The sequence below is a fragment of the Solea solea genome, chromosome 2, assembly GCF_958295425.1.
Source record: "Solea solea chromosome 2, fSolSol10.1, whole genome shotgun sequence".
Lineage (NCBI taxonomy): Eukaryota > Metazoa > Chordata > Actinopteri > Pleuronectiformes > Soleidae > Solea > Solea solea.
Window position 1 is genome coordinate 16,437,439 of NC_081135.1, and position 22,959 is coordinate 16,460,397.

The following is a 22,959-nucleotide window of genomic DNA, read 5'->3' on the forward strand; positions in this document are numbered from 1 at the left end:
CGCTCTCTCTCTTTCATATCCTCTGTGACTCACAACGATATTTCTGCTTGGGTGTGATTCACTGATTGTGTTCACTGATGCTCGTAAAATCCGCTCACTCACTCTCGCTCTCCTCTCAAAGCACATTGCACAAGGACGTAGGTTTGCGTGTGGACGGTGGGTCCCCACCAATATATGTAAAAATCCAGATTGCACAAATTGTGTCCCCTCCTGACCATTTTTTGCTCCTGCTCCTGCCATGTTGTCATCTTCTTCAGTAGTAACAAAACGGCAGAGGTGGAAAGAGTATTGAAATATTGTACACAAGTAAAAGAACCACTATTTTGATAGAAGTTTACTTAAGTACAAGTAAAACTACTGGTCTAAATATGTACTCAAGTTAAAGTATAGAAATAGCTTTTGGCATGTTTCCACCAGTGCGACTCGCCTCGGCGTGGCACAGCATGTTTTTTTTGCTATTTCATTAGCAAAAGTACATGGTATCTGAATGATGGTCGGCATATGTACCAGCCCTCTCGTTCTGAATGAAATTTGTTTCCAAATGGGCTGTATTACATCAGGGTTTTCAGAGTGACATGTTTACATTACATCCATACATCCATTATCTCCCGCTTTATCCTCCACCAGAGGGTTGCCGGGGGTGCTGTGCCAATCTCAACTGACATGGGGCGATAGGTGGTACACCCTGGACAGTTCGCCAGTCCATTGCAGGGCCACTGTTTACATTACATATTAATATTATTTTCTTATATGATTTTATTCCAAGTACTTGTATCCATGTGAACATAGATATAGCTACAACCTGACATGTAAGGATTTGAACTGGCAACCCTCCAGTTACGAGCCCAATTCCCTTTCACTTATATTATGTTAAAATCTGTGATATTGGTATGTTCTTCTGTCTTGAATGTGAATCATTTAATCTAGAGTAAGCAGTTGCAGTGTAAAGTGAAGGTATTGTGTGTGTATTCATATGACGGTGTGCTGAAGCAGCTAGGCCACATTCCTCTGCTGCTGACTAATCTGGATTCCTGGACAGGAAATGCTGCTCCTCCTGTCTCCCTCTGCTTGGCTTCCTCCCCTCACACAGTGAATTAAAGGGTTACCAGTGTACACTCCACCTTCTCCTACCACTTAATCCAATTTACTCTCAAATTTAAGCCAATCACTGATCTCCTGCTGCTTCCGTTCGACCTGTTGTTTGCTCGAATTGACACAAAGGGAAGAATAAGCACAGAAAGTGAGTGAATAGTGGCTGTGTTGTTGAGTGAATATTGTTACTGTTACTTCACGCGGGTAAGTAAGTAGGGAGGTGGAATACTGTAGTAGCCAGGTGATGCTGCTGGCAGCGGATCACATGAACTTCTTAGCGTTGTGTGGTTGTCAATAATTCATGAGAACACCTGTGGACAATGTCTGCTGATGTGTATGGCGCTGTGGAGTCACTGTGGGGTACAGGGAAACCCATAGGTGCTCGGTACTAGGGGTAGATCAGTATTGTTTTTCAGGGCCAATATCAATACTGATCACTAGTTATGACTAGTTAATGAGGCAGATAACAGATATTTGGAACCAAATTTACAGTATAAATGAAGATCTAATTTAGTTTTTGTTTCTGTTTGGAGATCTGTTGTTTTGTGATTATTTTGGCCATGTAAAAGTCTTGTATTAAAAGGTCAGTATGCATCTCCAATATGCATTTACAGTAGAAATGAAAAGTAAAAAATTTGAATTTTGCAAAACTTCATACATCATCTTTTATACATTTAAATAAAATAAAAAAGTGTGCATAAACTATAAGTTCTTTTTTCTCTTCTCTGATAAGCAGTAAGTGTATTTTATAATTACTTAATAATATAATAACCTAAGCTCATTAAACTAAACGCAGATACTGATAATTAGAGCTGTTCCTACTGTCTCTGAGGGCTCTAGGCAAAAAGGAACATTGGGGGCCCTCTTCGAACACTAATAATAGTTGGCAAAATGCCTAATATTGTAGTTCCCTATGATTTTCTTGATGCATAAAACATGCATGTGATCGTGAAATTAATAATGATGTTATTATTATTATAATATTTTTTTTATTATTATTCATTTTTATCATAATTACTATAATAATAATAATAATAATAATAATAATAATAATGGGGATGATAGGTAGGCTAATCTGAAGTTTCAAATTGGGATTTGAAGGTAGACAGTGATGTTATTGTTTCTGATGTGTTGTGGGAGTGTATTCTAGAGTTGGGGGGCAAAATGGCCTAATGACCTTAGTCCCATTGTAGACAGACAGGCAGGTGGTATGGAGAGGAGGGAGACTGAGGAGGAATGGAGAATGCGGGATGGTGTCTAAGTGTGGAGCAGGTCAGCGAGATATGGAGGAGCTAAGTTATGGAGGGCTTTGAATGTTAAAAGAAGGATTTTGAATTCAATGCAGAAATGGATGGGGAGCCAGTGAAGTTGTTTAAGGATGGAGGTGATGTGTTGTGAGGATGTGGTTCTAGTAATGATATGAGCGGCTGAGTTCTGAACCAGTTGAAGTTTATGGAGGGCTTTGTGAGGTAAACTATTTAGAAGTGAGCAATAAAAACGGGCTGTTAAAAGCAGAATCACGCAGAATCTGTCATGATTTTTCTGAGATGTCGTTGTTTCTGAGACAATGTCTAAGCAGCCATCTGAGACAACCATGCGATTGAAAAAGTTCAGAAACTCAAAACTAACTGCTTAAAGGCGACATAGAATGCTTGTATCACACATATATGTTAGTTATGGAGGTCTACTTACATATATTAACTTGTTTTCATGGTTAAAATCGTTGCAAACGATCCGATCAAAATATCTCCTCACTGACGCTCTCGTCAGCCGCGCTGTTTCAGACCAAAACCACACCCCCAGAACCAGGACTGTGTTGTGATTGGCCAGCCAACGAGAGCTTTCCTACTGTCCTGTGATTGGCCAGGTACCTGGACGTGACGTAATAGATAGGCCAGCTCTCAGATACACAGCTCCCCCTCTGGCACGGTGGATGCTCTGCATCTCAGCAGCTCCAACGAGAGTAGTTCTTCTTCTTCTGCGGTTGAATGTCCGCAACCGGATGTGCCCGGACTAGTGCCTGCACTGGGAGGCGCTACGGTGGTGAGAGGAGTGGTGAGGATTTTTGATGACGACATCAAACTACGGAAGTGCCGATCCGCTTCGCAGAGCCCAGGAAAACAATACAACACTATTTTCTCAGCAGTGGCAGAACTGTTTGTTCTGAAACTTTAGGGTTTCATAAACGAGGTAATGACGCAGATACACACACAAACGCAGCGTTAATTGGAGCTTCCGGTCTATGTGGGCTTTAAATGAGCGGAATTAGGTGATATGTTGTTCTGTAAATTCTTCTAGCACATACACACACAGTTGACTGGACCCATTAAACTATGAGCAGTGACCACTTAGCTTCTAAAGCACATAAGAAGAACAAGGAAAAACAGCAGCTAACAGGAGCCTCAACAAAGCACAATTACAGCTACAAGCACATAGGCAGATTCAAGATACAATTTTCTCCAGGACTTTGTGGCAGCAATATAATGTGCCCAAAGAAGGAGGTCAGCTGCCTACCTGAATATACTGAATGACCAGATTATTCCATCAATAGATTTTTTCTTCCCTGATGGCATGGGCATATTCCAAGATGACAATGCCAGGATTCATGGGGCTCAAATTGTGAAAGAGTGGTTGAGGGAGCATGAGACATAATTTTCACACATGGATTGACCACTACAGAGTCCCTACCTTATCCCCATTGAGAATCTTTGGGATGTGCTGGAGAAGGCTTTGCACAGTGGTCCGACTCGCCCATCATCAATACAAGGACGGAAATAAATCTTGTGACATTGCAGAAGCTTATCGAAACAATGCCACAACGAATGAGTGCCGTAATCAAAGCTAAAGGCGGTCCAACGAAATATTAGAGTGTGTGTGACTCTTTTTTTTAGGTGGTGACTATTTTTTTGACCAAGCAGTGTATTTGTTGAGCGAATAGTCCCAGGTAGGATTTGCGTAGCTGTATTGAGCGTATCCACATGTGTGTGGGATGACCTAGCTCAAACAGGGGCACAGTATCTGCTGCAGAGTATGCATATCAATCGTATGATATCATTACCATTATTATTATGCTATCATTAAAGTATAATTATGTATCAACAATCTCTGCTGCTGCTTGTGTAAATTGCATTGTAGATCTTTAAACACATCATCACTGATTCAGAACTGTCCTGTCTAAACTGATAACTTGACACAACTGTTTTTCTGCTCCTGGTGTCTCTCTTCTATCTCTACCTCACTTTCCTCTTGACCTTTCTCTCCCCCACATCTCCTCTGTCCCCAATTTTTCATTTCACCCCAACTGGGTATTGTAACACTCTGGGTGAAGAAGAGTTTTACAATTATCCAGTCAAGTATTTATGAAGGCATGTATCATGTATGTATGTATGCCTCGGCAGATGGCTCCACATCTTTGAGTCTGGTTCTGTCAGAGATTTCTTCCTGTTAAAATGGATTTTTTTTCCTCTCCACTGATGCCTAGTATTTGTTCATTGTGTGAATTGTTGGGTTTCTCTGCTCTCGATAATGTTGTCTATGTACAGTGCCTTGAGATAATGTATGTTGTGATTTGGCGCTAGACACATTAAATTGGATTGAATTGAACTGAATTAATGGACACTGATTTTAAGTTTGATAATCAGATTAGCAGTGTTATAAAATAGCTTATTTCAATGAAGGCAAATAACCAACTTAATATACATACATGATACATGCCTTCATAACTACTTGACTGGATTATTGTAACACTCTTCTTGTTGGGGTTAGCCAGGTTTCCATTGCTCATCTCCAGCTTGTTCAAAATGCTGCTGCACGTCTTTTGACAAGAACTTACAGACATGAACATATCTCTCCTATTCTTCTACACTTCTTTGGTGCGCATCAGATTTCGGTTTGTGCATTCACACCTCCCCAATGGAACCAGACTGTCCTAGGGTTCGATTAAGAAGGGCTGTTGTGAATGCACCCTAAGTCTCCAGGAAATGAATGTAAGTCCTCTGAAGTCATAGAAACCAGACTGTGTGTGGGTGCAGCAGCAACAGCAGGTCTCCTCTTAGCTCTTTCATGCTAATCATGTAACCACAGCCTGTCTTCAGTGTCCTCAGTGCAGGCTCTCGCTAAGCTATTTCACCTCTTGAGAGAGTGACTGCTGTTGCTTTTCTGTGTAAGGTGAAAACATGAATCAAATTTAATGCTCAGCCAAAAATAAAAAAAGATAAAAACATTATTAGACACTAAAAATGTAGAACACTCAAACTTCCTAAAATTAAACAACAATAAAACAGAACAACTTCTAATTGAGGTGGTGATCCAATACGAACCCAGGATCTCTCCTCGTCGCCGTATCCCTTTCCAGTCCACCAGGTATTGGAGACCCCTCCCACACTGGTGGGACAGTAGGAGACGACATACCAGGGCACTCTCTCAGAGTGGCTTGATTCTGGAAACGTGGAATGTGGGGTGGACGCGCATGGATCTGGGGAGTTTGAGTCTCACCGCTGCTGGGTTGATGATCTTGACAACCTCGAAAGGACCAATGAAGCAAGGGGCCTTCTTTGATTCCACCCTCAGGGGAAGGTCACGGGTGGAGGACCTCAGAATGGAGGTCAGGTGGAATGGACAGGTGTTCTAGTCGACATGGGTCTGGGCTGGTCCTGGATGGCGGCTCTGACCCTCTCCTCCCCCTCCCAGGTAAATATGGCGATGAGACGTGAGGATGGAAGAATGGTATCAGGTTCGCCAGCCTCCTTTTCCTCTTCCTGGAACTGCCGAGACAAGGCATCAGTGTTGACGTTGTGGGACCCTGGCCGATATGAGAGGGAGAAGTTGAATCTGGTCATGAAGAGTGACCACCGGGCCTGGTGAGGGTGACCTTGGCAGAGTCCATCTGGATGGTCCCCCTCCCTATGACGTACCCCAGGAAGGAGACGGACAGGCCGTGGAATTCACACTTCTCAGCCTTGACGAAGAGTGAATTCTCCAGGAGGCGTTGGAGAACCCTCTGGTGAATGTGTTCCTCTTCGGATCGGGAGAAGATCAGGATGTCATTAAGGGTAGACAAAAGCAAACTTGTTAAGCATGTCTCGAGAAGATATTCCCTCACGCCTTGTATGTGCATTGTAACTCTCACCAATTTAACCATGTCTTGTGTGCAGCAGCTAAAGTCTCTCCCAGCATTTAAACTTTCGTCAGTGTTTTAAATGACTTCAGTTTATGACTGGGGCGCACAGACATGCCAAATTCTGGGAAAGCCAAATGTGATGCGACCAGGGCAAGATCCATTGATGTTTGGTGGAGGTCATGGTCCAATTCAGTGAGTTGAAAGTGTTGACACTCCTCGGGCTGATTTTGGAGACCCTTGAGAACAGGCCATGAGAAGGGTGGTGAAGGTACTAGATAATTTTGGCAGCTCTGTGTACGCAACACTGCTGGTAGATCTCAATTCACTCACAATTTTTTCCTTTCTTCCTGACTTTCTGGAGGAGATGGAGATACTTTTGGGCCTTTTTGATGACTGCTTTTCTGTTGATGGAGAAGGACACTGATGTGTGGCTGCCCACCTTGACTGTCTGCTTCTGCTTTGTCAAGAAGCTGAGTACCCAGTTACAGGTTGCAGAGAAGATACCTAACAGCTTCAGCTTCTTCACCCGTTGCTGTGAAATGATGGTGTTGAAAGCCAAGCTGAAATTGATGAAAAGGAGTCGTAGGTGTTGTACCTCTGAAATGATGTGACAGCGTGAGATGAAGTGTGGTGGAGATGCGTCCTCTGTGGATCTGTTTGCCCTGTAAGCAAATTGGGAGACTGGCCTTGATGTGTTTTACGACCAGCCGCTCAACGCATTTGGTCACAAGTGGAGTGAGGGCCACAGGGCGAAAGTCATTTTGGGTTTGGTATTTTAGGGGCCGCGATGATGGTGGCGTTTTTGAGGCAAGTGAGCACAACTGCCTGCCTGAGCGATGTGTTGAAGATGTCTGCAAAAACATCTTTCAGTTGCGCTGCACAACACGTCCTGGGATGTTGTTCGGCCCTGACTGGTTTGTCTGTTCAGGCTGCTGTAGAAATAGGATGATGCAAGATGGTGGTCTCTGTGAAGGTCATATAAGTGTTCTTCACAAAGGTTGTCCACACAAAAATTGACGACGTAAAAAAGTTTTTTATTTTACCAGTGTTTTGTCCATACAGTGTGGGCATACTGAAAGGCTATTTTTTTTTTAAATTGGTTACCAGAGTGGGAAAATCTCAAAACGTCACCCTATTGGTTGAGACAACCAATATGCTAATTTGGGAAAATGATGAAGTCATAATCCACCGCTCTCTCTTTGTTTTTGATTGTTTGGTCTGTCATCTTTATGATAACTTTTATTTTCTTTCCTTAGTCACCCGGGCTTTCTTCATGCTGTCTCTGTTTCTGTGATTGTATACATTGTAATGTACTTATTAATTTGACCACATATGCAAATTAAACTTTGCACATGTGGTATGTGCATGCTCAACACCTTCTCCAGTTTTGGTGTTTTCTGTAGCAGCACCATGTACAAGTCTGGCATATGTATTGCCGTGTTAGGATTTTGTGTGGATGAAGACATTTTCTGAAAGGATGCGGAACAATTTTTCAAAATGACATTTACATTTGTATTGGGCCTAAGGCTAGGAAAATTAAACACATTTTATTTTAAACAATTATACACTTCCACAAACATACTAATGAGTAGTATGTTCAGTTTCTGCCAATAAACTCTCCTAAATGTTACACAATGGACCTTTTAAAACATATTGGTTAAAAAAGTTAAAAAAAAAAACATATAGTAAACACTTTCTCTCCTCATTGATTTGCCTCAGCAGTACCTGCTGAAGACTGTGAGCTCCAGTGAGGTCGATTATCAGTGTTATTGCAGTCCATTGAACAAGGAGACAGATGATGGATCGGTCTGGGTTAATGGTGCATATAGGTCTCTATCCAGAGAGAGGTTGATACAAAGAGAGATGCTGTTGAACTTGGGTCACCCTTATAACACTGCTGCAGGTCGCCAGTGAAAATGCTGAGGGGGCTAGATATAAGTTAATGTTCTCCCTGTCTGAGGGAATGATAGCTGTTCGACTTCGCTGCTAGAACACACCATTCCCCATGGTCCTCATGTCAGAGGGGAAGAATGCTGATGGTGCACTCAGCACACATTAACCCCCTTTCTTTCTTCCATTTTGCCCCATATCTTCACATCTTCATTTTTGTTTTCTCTTTGCTTTATTTGCTTGGCACTAGCAGGAGATTGAACTATTAATTACTTGGATCATTGTCTATTAACAGTAAAAGTCTGCTGACAAGGGAAGTGAAGCTGCCCTTTGCAGTAACGGATCACAATTGGTCAAATCCACTTCAGGTGGTTTGACATACATTTTCCATATTCTAGCATGGACTAGTCTTCTTTCGTCCTTGAGATGTTTTGAATATGGTACCAGTATTAGGTGATAGGTGTTTGACAACATGGATGAGAAGAAAATCACACCAGATGTGATGAACAGCTGATTCTCAACAAACTAATCATGCAGTTGATCATGTTCTAGTGCACTTTTAATAATGAAATGTAAACACAATAGTGGCATTGTTTCAAAAAATGTCTGTTGTAACAGTGCTACAGACATTCACCAAAAATAGAGAAGAAGTGAAGACAAGAGCTTTTTTAAAAATAATAAATATTAAATTACAATGCAAACAATCCCAGAAACAGAGTGAATGAAGAAAACCAGCATGACTAATAAAAAGTAAATAACAGTTATCATGACGCGAACAGACCGCACAATCTCCAAACGCAATCAACAATGATGTAGACAGCAACAGTGAATGCAAGTGCAAGAGAGAGGGGGGATTATCATTATCATCATTTTCCCAAAGTAATAAGGAAAAAAATGGCGTTTTGAGTTTTTACCACTCTTTTATCACTCTTCAGTATCAAATACACTACCGGTCAAAAGTTTTAGAACACCCCAATTTTTCCAGTTTTTTTATTGAAATTCAAGCGATTCAAGTCCAATGAGTAGCTTGAAATGGTACAAAGGTAAGTAGGCACCCCTTGTGAACTGCTAGGTTAAAAAAAAGTTAAGGTTACCCAAAAAATAATATACATTTCAGAATGACCTTTTTCAGGGAACAAGAAATGGGTTAACAACTTCGAGCTGTTCAAGCCTTGATGAAGCATTGAAAGTTGGTTCTACCAATTCCTACAGGTGCTCCAACTTTTTTTTATTACTTATAACCCCCTCTGTCTGCATAAAAGTAGTGTTGGAACACACTGTGGTACCATAACTTTGTGAGCATCATTTGAACAGTATTGTACTGCAGAAAGTAGTGTGTTACCATAAAAATGGCAAGAAAAAGGCAATTAACAATGGAAGAGAGACAGACCATAATAACACTTAAAAATGTAGGGTTTATCTACAGAGAAATTGCGAAGAAAGTCAAGGTGTCAGTAAGTACAGTTTCCTTCACCATCAAATCGCACTCAGAAACTGTGAGAAACTCTGACAGGAAGAGGTCTGGCAGACCCAAAGCCACAACAGAATCTAAAGACAAGTTTCTGAGAGTCAACAGCTTGCGTGATAGGCGGCTCACAGGACAACAGCTTCAAGCACAGCTTAATATTGGTCATATAAAGCAAGTCTCAGTTTCAACTGTGAAGAGAAGACTTAGAGTTGCAGGTTTGAACGGTCGAGTTGCAGCAAGAAAGCTATTGCTAAGGCGTCAGAGTACGAAGAAGAGGCTTGCCTGGGCCATGAAACATTGCCAATGGACTACTGAAGACTGGAAGAAGGTGTTATGGACTGATGAATCAAAGTTTGAAATCTGCGGTTCATCACGAGTAGGCAAAAGGATGGTTCCTCAGTGTGTGACATCAACTGTCAAACATGGAGGAGGAAGCGTGATGGTCTGAGGCTGTTTTTCTGGATCCAGGGTCGGTGACTTGTACAGAGTGAGAGGCACCCTGAACCAAAACGGCTACCACAGCATTCTGCAGCGCCATGCAGTACCCTCTGGTATGCGCCTAGTTGGTCAGGGGTTCATCCTACAGCAAGATAATGACCCAAAACATACGTCCAAGCTATGCCAGAACTACCTCAGGAAAAAAGAACAAGATGGTAAGCTTGAAAACATGGAGTGGCCAGCACAGTCTCCAGACTTAAACCCCATCGAGCTGGTTTGGGATGAACTGGACAGAAGAGTGAAAGCAAAGCAACCTACAAGTGCCACACATTTATGGGAACTTCTGCAACAGAGTTGGGAAGAACTTTGAGCAGAATATTTGATTTCCATTGTAGAAAGAATGCCACGAGTGTGTTCAGCTGTTATATCTGCCAAAGGTGGCTACTTTGATGAGTCAAAATATAGAATACATTTTGGTTTATAAATTGATTCCATGATTTCTCTTTTGACTGGTAGTGTATACTGGTTCCATTTGCATAAAAAGCTGATATAATAAAAAACTTTAGCAGATTCACCTAAACTCATCCAATGGGAGCACACGGGAGTTCAGAGCTCTGCAGCAAGCTGTTCTGCAACAACCTAAAAAGAGACCCAGCTGTCTCTTTCAGAAGGTGCATTTAAAACCTTATCAAACCAGTGGTATTATTGCCTGGAAGTGCATGGCAGTGAACTGCAGGCAAAGGTTCAATACTTCTTTTTTTCCCGTATCTCAACAACCCATGCTCATGAAATATGATTGATTATTCTGTAAAAATATCAATGCATTTTGGCAGTCACAACAGTGATGAAGTAAGCACTCTAGCTGTTAGCCTGCCAGAGCAGTGCACTTCTTCTTCTGAGCCATTTTTCATGAGCTAGCCATCATCAAAAATATTGAGCTGAAATAACACATTTACTGAAATCAGCATCCAAACTAAAGTGAAGCCTCCTCATGAACACTGATTTGGCACAAAGTCAACATAACTTTCAATTTATTAGTACTTTATCTTTTCATTTTTATAATTATGCACCACACTGTCTTCAAGTGTAAAACAACTGTATAGTCAAATTCCTCAAAGCATTTGTAGACTTTCTTTACATTGCATTAAAAAAATACAATAGTAAATAAGAAATCTGTGATTATCCAATTGTTTGTGTACACAACGCAATCTCTCTCTGCAATCTGTCTGATTTAATTGAGAGGTGGGTACGCGGTTGGCGGAGGGCGTCCAGGGCGCGATCACCGCACCGCACAAGGGTTAGAGGTTCTGAGTGTGGCAGCGGGTGAGTTCGGTGGGGTTGTGTACCCATGGGTGGAGTCAACGATGTCGAGTCCATTGGCCTCGGGAGTGGACATCACAGAGTTGCTGAGCTTTGGTGCGGGGCTTCGGACGAGCGAATCGGGGGGAATAACACCTCCGGGTGCTGACGTAGCCCAGACTAGAGCCAGGTGGGAGAGATCTTAATCACTTTCTGTTTTAAATTAAAAAAAAAATTTAATTGAAAATTAAAGTTATTAGCCTATATTTTGTTTAAATGTCTTTGAGAAGGCATGTTGATTCTTGGCTGTAGCAATATGAAGTAACTAACTATAGGGCAGACTGTGTGTGTGTGCGTGCGTGTGTGTTTAGAGGTTGTTACTGGATGTGGATGCATCACTGCACTTTAAAATCTCTCTGACATAACTGAGATGGCATGCTGTCACTTTAGAGCCTAAGTGGACTTTGCACATGACATTCATTCAGTTCAGACTGTGCTATCAAGAGAAGTGGGCCATTAAGTTTTTATTCTGAAGTACACAATGGCGTTGTAATGCTGAAGATATCAGTCTTAATAAGTACGGAACCTAAAAAACAAAACTCCACACTTGGCAGCAGTGGAGTTGTGTTGGTTTGTCAAAGTGTATTTTGTCAATTGAGTGGCAGAAAAGACCAACATACACATACTGGAGGAGCAGAATATACATAATGGAACTATTGCTTGCAGAAATGTACAGTACACTATATTTCTCCTAGTGCATCTTTACTCAGGATGAGCCCAAGTGACATGACCAAATCCTTAAAAGGCGCTATGTTGAGCATTTTAACATGAATAAATAATCAATGCATTAATATTTGAGTGTAAATGCCACAAGCAAAAGAAGCCACTGCTAGATTTGCAACAGGAGTTTTTCCACATTGATGTGCCACCAGGTTGGATCAGGCAATAACAATTAAATCAAAGCTTAATTAACAGACACAAACTCAGGACACATATTTATAAACATATTTCATATTTATTTATTAATGTTTAAAAACAGAAGTGCATTTAAACAAATAATAAATGATTGTATCTGATTACATGTGGGTCTTTCAATAGCAAGTGCACTCTAAAATAAAATATCTACTGTTTATGATTGTATTTACTTTATTTCACTAATTTATTACATATAAATAATACGATTATCAATGCAACAGCCTTTAAAACCAGGAAAAGTCATCACAGATACCTTATCACGATATTACGATATTGAAAATCTCATGTCATAATATCGATATATTGCCAAGCCCTACTATACAGAAAATTACATTTATTATATATATATATGTGTGTGTATACACATATATACGTATACATACAAACACACTAGTACTACTACTCATAATACTAAGAGAAAAAATATGTATATATATACAGTTTATATACACACAAATAACCACACAAGGACGAATTATGCTTTGAAGAGAAGAGCATTGGCCGTGTATGTCTGACTTCTGTAGGTAGCGCTGTATCTCTGTATGAGCTAGTGCGTATTGAATCGATTTCCTGTTGACCTTTAAGACACAGGAAACAAACAGCGAATGGAGAGATGAACGGTGAGCTGAATGGTGCTGTGGTCCTGTATGTAAAGTTTTTTTAATTTCCCCGAGAGAACCTCCTTAAGGGATTAATAAAGTCGTCTGTCTGTTTCGTACCTGCTTTTCATGTTAATCATCATACAAAATAGATCTAACATGGCTTTTGTGGTTGCTGTGTTGTCCAAAGAAAGACCAAGCCGCTGTGTGTTTGTACGTCGTCTCCTTCTACTTCCTGTTCAAAGATTGGGGATGAAATTGCAATGTACCACACTTAAATAATGTATTAACAATATGAATGTAACTAACCAGTAAATGCTTAAATCCAGGGATTTCCACCACCAAGTAAGATTGCATGTCTGATGCTACAAACACGCCTATAGCACTAGTTATCGCTTAAGCACAAGTTGAATTTTGATGACGTTTCATTCCAAATGAGCACAGAAGAGTCGCCTGTGTTAATGGAGTTGTTTACATAGCTATGTCTGTGTCCTTGTGATGCATGCGGAGATGTCCTGTGCTATGTATGCTACACAAGTATAACATAGTTTATACACTGTTGTTTTCTTGTCGACAACGCAAGGGTTGCTGACAAAACTCACGGGGAAGGCAAAATATTTCAACACTGGTGATTTCAGAGAAGTGGGAGGGGATTCAAATTTAGTTTGAGAAGGCCATTCAAATCAGCAGTTGCCATGGTTACTATTCGTGGCAACAGCAGGAGGTAACATGTCATGTAGTCATGTTACAATGACTACAATCACAGCATTGTTTTTTCCCCTCTGGCACGCCTGCAGGACATGCAGGGTGTTTGGTTAAATCCTCGATTCCACCTTTGCTTTCAAAGGTCGAAATTGTGATTTTGTTTCGATCAATATTAGATTTACAATCAAAATCGTGACCCTAGTCATAAAAAATAGTAAATAGTACTGAACGTTATTAAGTGAGAAGTGAAGACAACAAAAACCACTGTCATTTTTAAATAGAGTTTAAGGCTTGTTATTCTAACCATTTATCAATTAGTGGTTTATGCTACACTAATATAAGCACAAATCATGCATAATTAATCTTTTCATCACAGCTCATAACATAGCACTTATACTGTCTGGAGGAGGCTGTCTCTTTCTTCACCCACACCTCACGTTGGTTTTGTGGTAGAAATCTTTCACTTGTTGACTTTCGTTTGTGTATTTGTCACAGAAATGCATAACCACAACCACAAACAACTGTAAGGAAGTAGTTTTGGTCATGTATGTCTGTACAGGGAACACAATAACTGTTGTCACAGAAAAGAGCCCATTTGAGACTATTGATACTGCAACATGATGCATAAATACAGTATCCATATTGAACTGCAGATTGTAGGGCTGGGCAATGTGGGAAAAAATGTTTTATCACGATATACTTTTGTATATCATTCAATATATAAATCAAATCAATATTTCTGAGTGATATGGTTTATAAATAATATATGGCTACTATTAGGCTTGAACCCGAGCAGTGGCAGTTGCTGGTCTTTGAAACAGGGGAAGCTCATTTCAGGCCCAGTTATTTCTACATAAATTCTTACATTAATTCTACAAACAAACAACTAGAACAAGGAAACACAATAATGACGTAAAACTGAAACGCTATAAAAGTGTTTTTATTTATAGTGTATATGTACATGAAAATGACACAAAAAATAATGACCAGCTATTTGTCTACATGCTTCGCTGACTAAATCCACACGGGACTGCGGCAGAAAAGGCTCTGCTGGCATGTACAGTATGTTTCTGCAACACTGTCAATCAAAAACTGGTTCCCCCTTTCAGACAGTTCCTCCAATCATCATGCATAAGCAAAGTGTCCACGCCCGCCCCCTACTCCATTGACTCCAAAAGAGTGTAGACAAAAAAGAGAAAGTGAGAGAGGCACACCTGCACAACACTGCCCACTCGGGGTTGTCACACACTATAGATGTAATATTGATATATTACCTATATCATGACACCATTTAACACAATGTGTGTCTGTCATGCAACAATGTAATGTAACAGGCCAGAGCAACTGTCTGCAGAGAGATCATCAGGACAGAATTTGGAGAAATAACTAGATTAATGTAAAACTTCATTTCAGAGATTATTCATTCATTGAGTGGTGGTTTCTTTATTTTATTTGTTGTAGCCAACAGGCTATTAGTAAACTATTATCAATAAAAGAGCAACAGCATTTCCAGTTCCCTCGGACTGCATGCTGCATGGAAGGCTCTAGAGACTACAATTAGAATTTGACTGCAGTTCTGTATCAGTTGATCATCATGTGATTTAGAATCCTTGGAGCCTGGACCAACTACCCTAAGCAGGAGTCAGTTCGACTGCAAACAGACAGAAAACTTGTGGAGACAGAAAGACAGAAAGACAGAAAGAAAATGTTGGAGAGACATTAATAATCAGGCCAGAGTGAAGCTTCATGAAAGAGCTGAAGGAAACACCTGGTAGCATAAAAACATGGCTGTGCTCTGTGTTTGACTCCTCAAACAGTAAGAATGAAGATTCAGGTAAAGCTTTTAATTACCTCTTTGCTATTGTTTTTCTTTTCATCAAATGTCTCTTCATGCAGTTAAGACGGAAATTGGTGTAAGAACCGCCTCACTCTGGTCAAACACCAGCTACTGCATTCAATGTATTTGCCATTGGCTATTTTAGTTCATGCTTGCATCATTGCCCCATTGCTCTGCACTCTCACTCCCTCCTGCTCTCCCCCCACTCAGGTCTCAGCCCAGCTTCAAAATCAGGAATTTGGCAGAGTTATTTGCAGAAGAGGGAATTTAGTTACACTTTAAAAATGTGGGGGAAAAAATGAGGCGATGGTAGTTCAGTGGCAGGGTGAGCCATCTTTCAACTGGAAGATTATGGGTTTGATTCCCGGCTCTGGTAGTCTACAAGTGAATGTGTCCATGGACAAGACACGTAACCCCATGTTGCTCCTGGGTATGAAAGATGTGTGACAGAAAATGCATAGATGCACTCTATGAATGTGTGCGTGAATGGGCGTGAATGGCAAAACTGTACTGTGTATTGTAGTGCCTTATAAATACAGACCATTTAAACCTGTGTTGTTAATGGTGTATACTTCCTGTTTCACATGTGGCTTTAAAATGACAGTTTCAACATTCCAGAATTCCTTGTAAAGCCAATTTCAAACTAAATGTGTTCCACAAGACTTTAAATTTAAAACTGTCTGGATCTTTTGTTTGGGCTGAAAATCCTGAGCATAAACTGATGTCACCACTTGCTTGTGTTCGTATTATGTCCTGGAATGATTGCCAGCAATACAAACAGTGTAATGAACACCATTAAGCAGCCGTGTCTCAGGACAAACATCAGACAGAGAAGTGCTCCATTAGTGAGCAAGAGAAAGACGGATAGGATGAAAGGTTGGGGAATAAACACATTGTCGGAGGATAAAATGTATTTAAAAGCATTTTGGTACTTTTCTCTCAACTCATGAGAGAGGACTCGACAGTAATATGTTATAGCAGGAAGTGAAAGCACTAACATAGTGTGGTAAAACGTGTGTGGGTCACCCTGAGGAAAATAAATGTCTAATGAACACAAAAATCTCTTGTAATGAAAGGTTGTAACCAGTAATAGAAAAGCATTACAGCTTTTATTGATTTATTGATAAATGAGCCAAATCAGATATGAGGCAAAACAACAAATCTTTATTATAAAATATTAAAGACACATGTGCAGGTGACTATGTAAGTGTTCGTTCTAATTATACCTGCAGATCCTATATGACACATTTGTTCTGTGCAAGGTTATTATAGTTATAATATTATAGTTAGTTATAACAAAAACTAATGAAATAATGAACACAAAAATTGAAAAAAACATTTTTGCTAACTGAAATAAAAATAAAAACTAGAGTTTAAACCAAAACAATAACTAACTGAAGTTCTGAATCTCAAATGAGGTTGAGATGCAGTCTGGCGTTAGCTCTAATCCGTCAAAGTAACTGGGAAAAATGATGATTTCAAGGACACATCTCACACAAAACCCATCTTTAACATGCATGTGAGCTGTTGATGCAGCCTTCTGTTTTTAAATGACAATGCTGGAGTTATTTAAAGGTAGCTGCCAAGCAGGCACTTACTGTGAAAACAGACATTGTTTGCTGATGGAGGAAGAACAGGATGACACTATATTTCTCGGATTTCTTTTATTAAATAGGAAAATATGGTATTGTTGAATAATTTTCAGATATTTACCTATTTTCTGGACCTGGTTTGATTTTAAAATTACATTTTTTAAGAAAATAACATAACAAAGTTTATTGTTGGCCAATTTATATTTTAAAAGAAAAGGTTGTCTTAATCCAAGGATTTTCACTCATCTTTTGACTTTGAGTGAGAGTTTTTCTGTGATGTTGCGGGCCATGCATTCATGTTAAGCTGAGTCATCAATGACTGTTTTAAATTTTAAACCAAAGAGCCTTTTACGATACGCATTCCCATGTGACACTGAATGCAGCATTAGCAATGTCATGGGGGATGTCATGTGATGACTCCCTTCTAATCCCTTTCTTTCACACACACGCACACACATGCTAGCAGGCAGTGTGAGTATAAGTTTATTCCTGTGGTATCAAAAGAATGATACAGGATACATTCACAACAATGGTCTTTTATCCAGCTCAGAGGAAAAGCACAGTAGTTGGTCTGTGAGCGAGTCCCCTTTCTGCCCTGCAGCATTGTCCTGCATCAACTTCACTAAATGCAGTAATTGTTGAAATCAGCTTAAAATGGACTAAATCAGTGCTGGGAAAGTGTGTACTAATGCTGTATAATACTATGTAATTTAATGTTGTAGGTTTTCATGAAAAGTGGGATGTCATAGTGTGGAAAAGCAAGTATGTTATCTCAGTTCCCATCTGACATCTGCTCTGTGGAAACCAGGTTAATGAATTTCTCTGTATAGCTGACACACTGAGGTTACTTCTCTTCTCTTCTCTTCTCTTCTCTTCTCTTCTTCTTTCTTTATCATCTCAGGTGTTCCACCTTTCATTCCCAATGAATATGAGAATATGAGCTGTGCAGGTTTGGTGCATTTGCAAGATGTTTTAAAATAGGAAGTTTGAAATACAAGATCCTAAACTGAGGCAGGTCATCCAGATGAGAAGTTTTCATGTTCCTTGATGTATCTGATTGAACCTTGGAGGTGTACAAGCGTACATGGTTTACACCAGCTCTGGACAAATTAAATGTTTTGAATGTGGTGATGTTGGTCATAAACGGCTCACATATCTATGCAAACTACAGGGTGCAGGCGTTGATGGAGAGGCTGTGGCTGAAGGCACACTCGGCACCTGGGGCTGCTGTTTCAGCTGATGCTGCGATGGGTCTGATGTTGGGCCTGAGGCTGGTGTTGTGGCTGCCACAGAGGCTGGGGTAAACCCGCGTCTGACTCTATAGCCAGGGTCGGGTCTGCGCCTGCATTCAGTGGCTCTGAGGCTGGGGTTAAGAAAGACAGCATGTGTGCTGCTGCAAAGAAAAATGCTGAGCTTGTAAAAAATGTCGATTCTGAGATTCCTAAGAGATCTGCTGCCTTGCTATTAATGGAGAGCAGATTCATCCGATGACGAGTATGTTTCTGAACCAGAATCTGTTATTAGTGATGATTCTAACAGTACTGATCTCTATTCATTAGAGGAAATGAACAGCTTCTTGGATTTAACATTTCTGACACTGACAAATTCATCAGATTTATGAATACAATAATAAGCATTTTTGCTTGAAAGAACACATCACAGCATGCGGGAAAAAGAGAAAAAACACAAGCCCCTCAAAAGAGAAAACGATGCATGATGCGTGATGCATGATCATCACATGATGCATGCTCATCACATGATGTTTTCCCTCTCACTATTCCTTTTTTTTTTTATTGTTCTTAATCTCTCCTTTGTCCCCAACATGAAGATCCTTAAAATTGTCTCTCTAAATATTAATGGAGGGAGGGATAAACTAAAAGAGCACTTATCTCTGAAATTAGTCATGGGGCAAATCTCGGTGCAAGGGTTGCTATTTTGATTAGAAATTCTGCCAATGCAACTGTTTTGACTGCAGTAGAAATAGTTAAAGGTAGGGCACCAATTAGGGAAGGAATACTCCTTCCGGACTGCGCATGAGACCTTTAATCTCATGTTTGAGCCCACTGCTCCTGTGTCCTGTGTTCACTACTGTTGTGTAATAAGGAAGGGTAAATGTAGAGGATACATTTACTATCACTATTAGACAGGACAGGGGAGGAGCCACACCCAAACCCTAACCCATGGAGAGCAATACATGTATATATATAAATATATATATATATATACATATATGTATATATATATATATATATATACATATATGTATATATATATATATATATATACATATATATATATATATATATACATATAAACCCTAACCCATGGAGAGCAATACATATATATGTACATATATGTATATGTACATATATACATATGTATATACATATATATAAACCCTAACCCATGGAGAGCAATACATATATATATGTTTATGTATGTGTATATGTATATATATATGTATATATATACGTAACCACTAGGCCATGCCATTGATTGAAAGTAATACGTTTGGATTGGATTTTGGTTGATAAAGCGTCATAAGTATTACTTTAATAATTCGCTACTTGTGTATTTTCACGGGTTGTGTTTGCATTAACTTTAATTCAGGATGGTGGTCGTGCAGGTGCTGCATTAAGTTTGTTATGTTGGCTCCTTTGGTGGCAACTTTTTTCCGGCTCATTTTGCTGATGGGTGATCCTTTTGGGTTTTTTTGGCGGCTGTAACGTGTTGCTGACAGTGTCTCGTTCTTGTTCTTCTGCCTTAGTCTTGGATGCAGTCATTTCGTCAAGCAGCCTCCAAACTCCAACTTTAGAAAGCTTTAAAAATGCTTGGAAGATGGAACTTTGCCAGGCCTATGTACAGTTGCTTAACATTAGCACACTGGAAGGAATAAGATAGTTGAACTGGACCATGTTTTTTGGGCCAGATGTTTCCCTGAAAGGCAGTTGGCGGTCTCTGTACAAGTTGCCCCAAAAAATGACAGTGGAGGATTGTACACAGAGATTCATAGCTGGAAGGGGGTGGTTTTTTCCTGTAGCCAGCCAGAGACTTTGGAACATTTGTTTGTAGAATGTCCTTGTTTGGTATCTACGTTCATGCATAGGAGAACAGTTTTGCTTTCCTTTGTTTATTTAATATTCAATATTCAGCTTTTCAGCCAATTGTGGGCTGAGGGCTATGTTCATTTCTAATTGTTTCCTTTTTGACCCTTGAGAAGTGAGGTGACTACAGCATATTTTTTTCTTCCTGGATTTGTTTAATAGATGTACTCTTGAAAATCCCTTCTCTTCTCTTCTCTTCTCTTCTCTTCTCTTCTCTTCTCTTATGCTTGTTTATAATTTATAAAACCATTTAACACCTTTAAAACCACAACGTGCAGCTGTGGAGTGGTCTGCTGACTCTTACTGTAAGAAGCAGAGGTTGCTCGTTTCATATGAGTCACAGCTGATCTCCAGAGAGTCAGCACCTGTAGTCATGTCACTATAATTTATTAATCCACAGACAACAAACCTCTGCTATGTACTAAAAATATCTTGTGCAGACTTTCGAAAATCAAAGCAATGTGATTTTGTGTAAAGTGTGTGTTTTTTGATAAAGTGCATGTCTTTTGAGTGATGCCTTTCATTACCCGATTTGTACCAGAACCCTGATTTGTTCTGCGTGAAGTGTGACTGCTTCCTGTTATTGCTATTGTTTTACGACAGTTGAAAGTGTATTTTATTTCATAGAATTAACTAATACAATGAAAAATATCATAAAAATGTGTATTATATTTTATAAGACTAATGACTTTAAGAATATTTATTTCCAAGCTGTTACTAGAAACCCGATTTGGTCTGTGCATATGCGTGTGACTACTTCCTGTTGGGTTAGGGTTTTTACACTTTTAACACCCGAAACAACATGAGCAAAACAGGATGTTGTGATGAAGCATGCAAAAACTGCCATTCCTGATTAGAGTCTGTCCAAGATCAGTTTGGAACACCAATAAAACGGTTCCGACAAGATGTGAGTACACGGTGGAACAGCACCTATTAAATGCTGGAAAGTCTCTTTGCGCAAAAGCGAAACTTGGCTGCATACAGCAGTGATTATGAACTCCCCGCGACGTTCATATTCCCTTAATTGCAGCACTAAAGCGTATTCTACACAAAGAGGTTGAGACGGACCACAATGAAAAGTGCACTCTCTGTCAACACGTCTTACTAAGATCTACTCGGATCCCCTGCACTTTATCGCGACTGTACTCACAGCGCGTAGAGATATTATCCAGGGTGTTGGAGATGGAGAACAGAGGAGACAGAGAAGTGCACAGCACAAGAGCAGTGCGCAGAAAAGAAGGGCATGCCCCTCATCTGCCTGCACCAGATGAGGGGCATGCACAACAATTTTCATTTTGGTGCATCCCTAAAAAATACTATAAAACTGTATTTTATTTTACAAGAACTACAACTGTAAGCTATGTTTTATTGTGACGTGTTATGGCAAAAGGAAGTAGTAAAAAGTCAATGTTGAAAGGTTGAAGGAATTGGCAGACTGGCTGAGTGACTCTTGTGTACATGTATTATAAGAACTGAAATTAAAAAAAAATTGCGATTAATTAATTATGATCTGTAATAAATTAATCTCTTTAATCTCACCTAAAAATTACTTATTAAAGCCCCCAACTAGAGGTATTTTCATTTAAATTCATTATTACATTATTGTGGCAGATTAAAAGATTCATTTATAACAAAAAAGTGGCTTTAAAGTAATTTATTGTTTTAACAAACTTGAACAGATGCAGCCATTTACATTCCGCTGTGTTATTTTGTCAAACTCCAAATAATTAGAAAATACAAATTAATAATAATAATTCAGGTCCATATAAAGTAGCCTGTTGGTCGCAGACTTGCTCATATGTGGGGTGTTCCCCTCCAGTTTAGTTTGGCAAAGAGCTTCGCTATGGCTCGCTAAATTGCTAACGTCTTTGCTGCTAACGTTAGCTGTGGCTGCACTCGCAACTGGGTGCTTTGCATTGACGTGGTAGGCTAAACTTGAGCTGCTTCGGTGGTACGCAAATTTGATCACAAGCTGATCACTTTACCTTTATTAATGGTGCCATCGGGGCGATTTTGAAATGTAAATGTCCCATTCATTGGGCCGAGAACTCTCACATGCTCCTTCCTATTTACGTCTCCTCTCTGTAATCAACGCTCCTCACCCTGCCCTCCAAACACAATGACAGCCAATGTCCACTTCAGGGTGCGACTGACCGTTGTTTTCCACCCAAAAAACTCAAGCACAAGAAGCCCAACACATAAAAACAGATTTTATAAAAAAGCAACTCATATACAGAAACAGTAAAGTTAGAGATTAAAAATTAGATTAACGTGATTACAAAACGTAACGCTAAATATGACTGTAATTAATTAATCGCAATTAGCGCGATAATTTGACCATGACAAAATTGTCTACGAGGCAGAGGGGGCGGTGCTCCATCCAGTTCTTATAATACATCAAAGGTTTAGTATGAAGAAAAAAAGGCAGGGTCTTTTAGCTGCACAGTATAGGGGAACACTAAAACCAAAGATAACATAAAAACATGTATTTGTCTGATAAGAATATCTAATAAAACCAAAGATAACATAAAGTGTGTATTGCATTTTCTGTATGTACTAAACATGTCTATTTTATAGGAATAACTTAAAATTAGGGATGGCCATTCGATTAAATTTTCTTCATCAATTGTCAGGAGAATTAACGATCGATTAGCGATTAATCATTAATATTTTTAAATAAAAATCACTTTTTATAGGCTAAAAATCAGTTTATATCTATATTAAAAATACAATGAAAATCCGCATTTCAGCCACCGAAAAAAACAGCTCTGAGGGGATTGACGTTGCCGTAATGCACAGGTGCCTGTGCAGGAGTTGTGTCATAGCAGAGACCTGGGACTG

General features: G+C 39.7%; 1 protein-coding gene across 10 annotated transcripts in view; it reads left to right on the forward strand.

Moving 5' to 3' along the window:
• The window catches only part of atp11a (ATPase phospholipid transporting 11A), a 69,902-nt gene that overhangs the window by 2,419 nt on the left and 44,524 nt on the right, over nucleotides 1–22,959 (forward strand). Inside the window, exon 1 of one of the 10 annotated variants that reach the window (XM_058617237.1) lies at nucleotides 15,343–15,419. The exons of the other annotated variants lie outside the window; for them this stretch is intronic. Within the exon in view, the coding sequence (XP_058473220.1) occupies nucleotides 15,408–15,419 (12 nt within the window). The 5' untranslated portion in view covers nucleotides 15,343–15,407. Of the gene's footprint in view, nucleotides 1–15,342; nucleotides 15,420–22,959 lie in introns of those variants that run through there. 10 annotated transcript variants of the gene reach the window in all.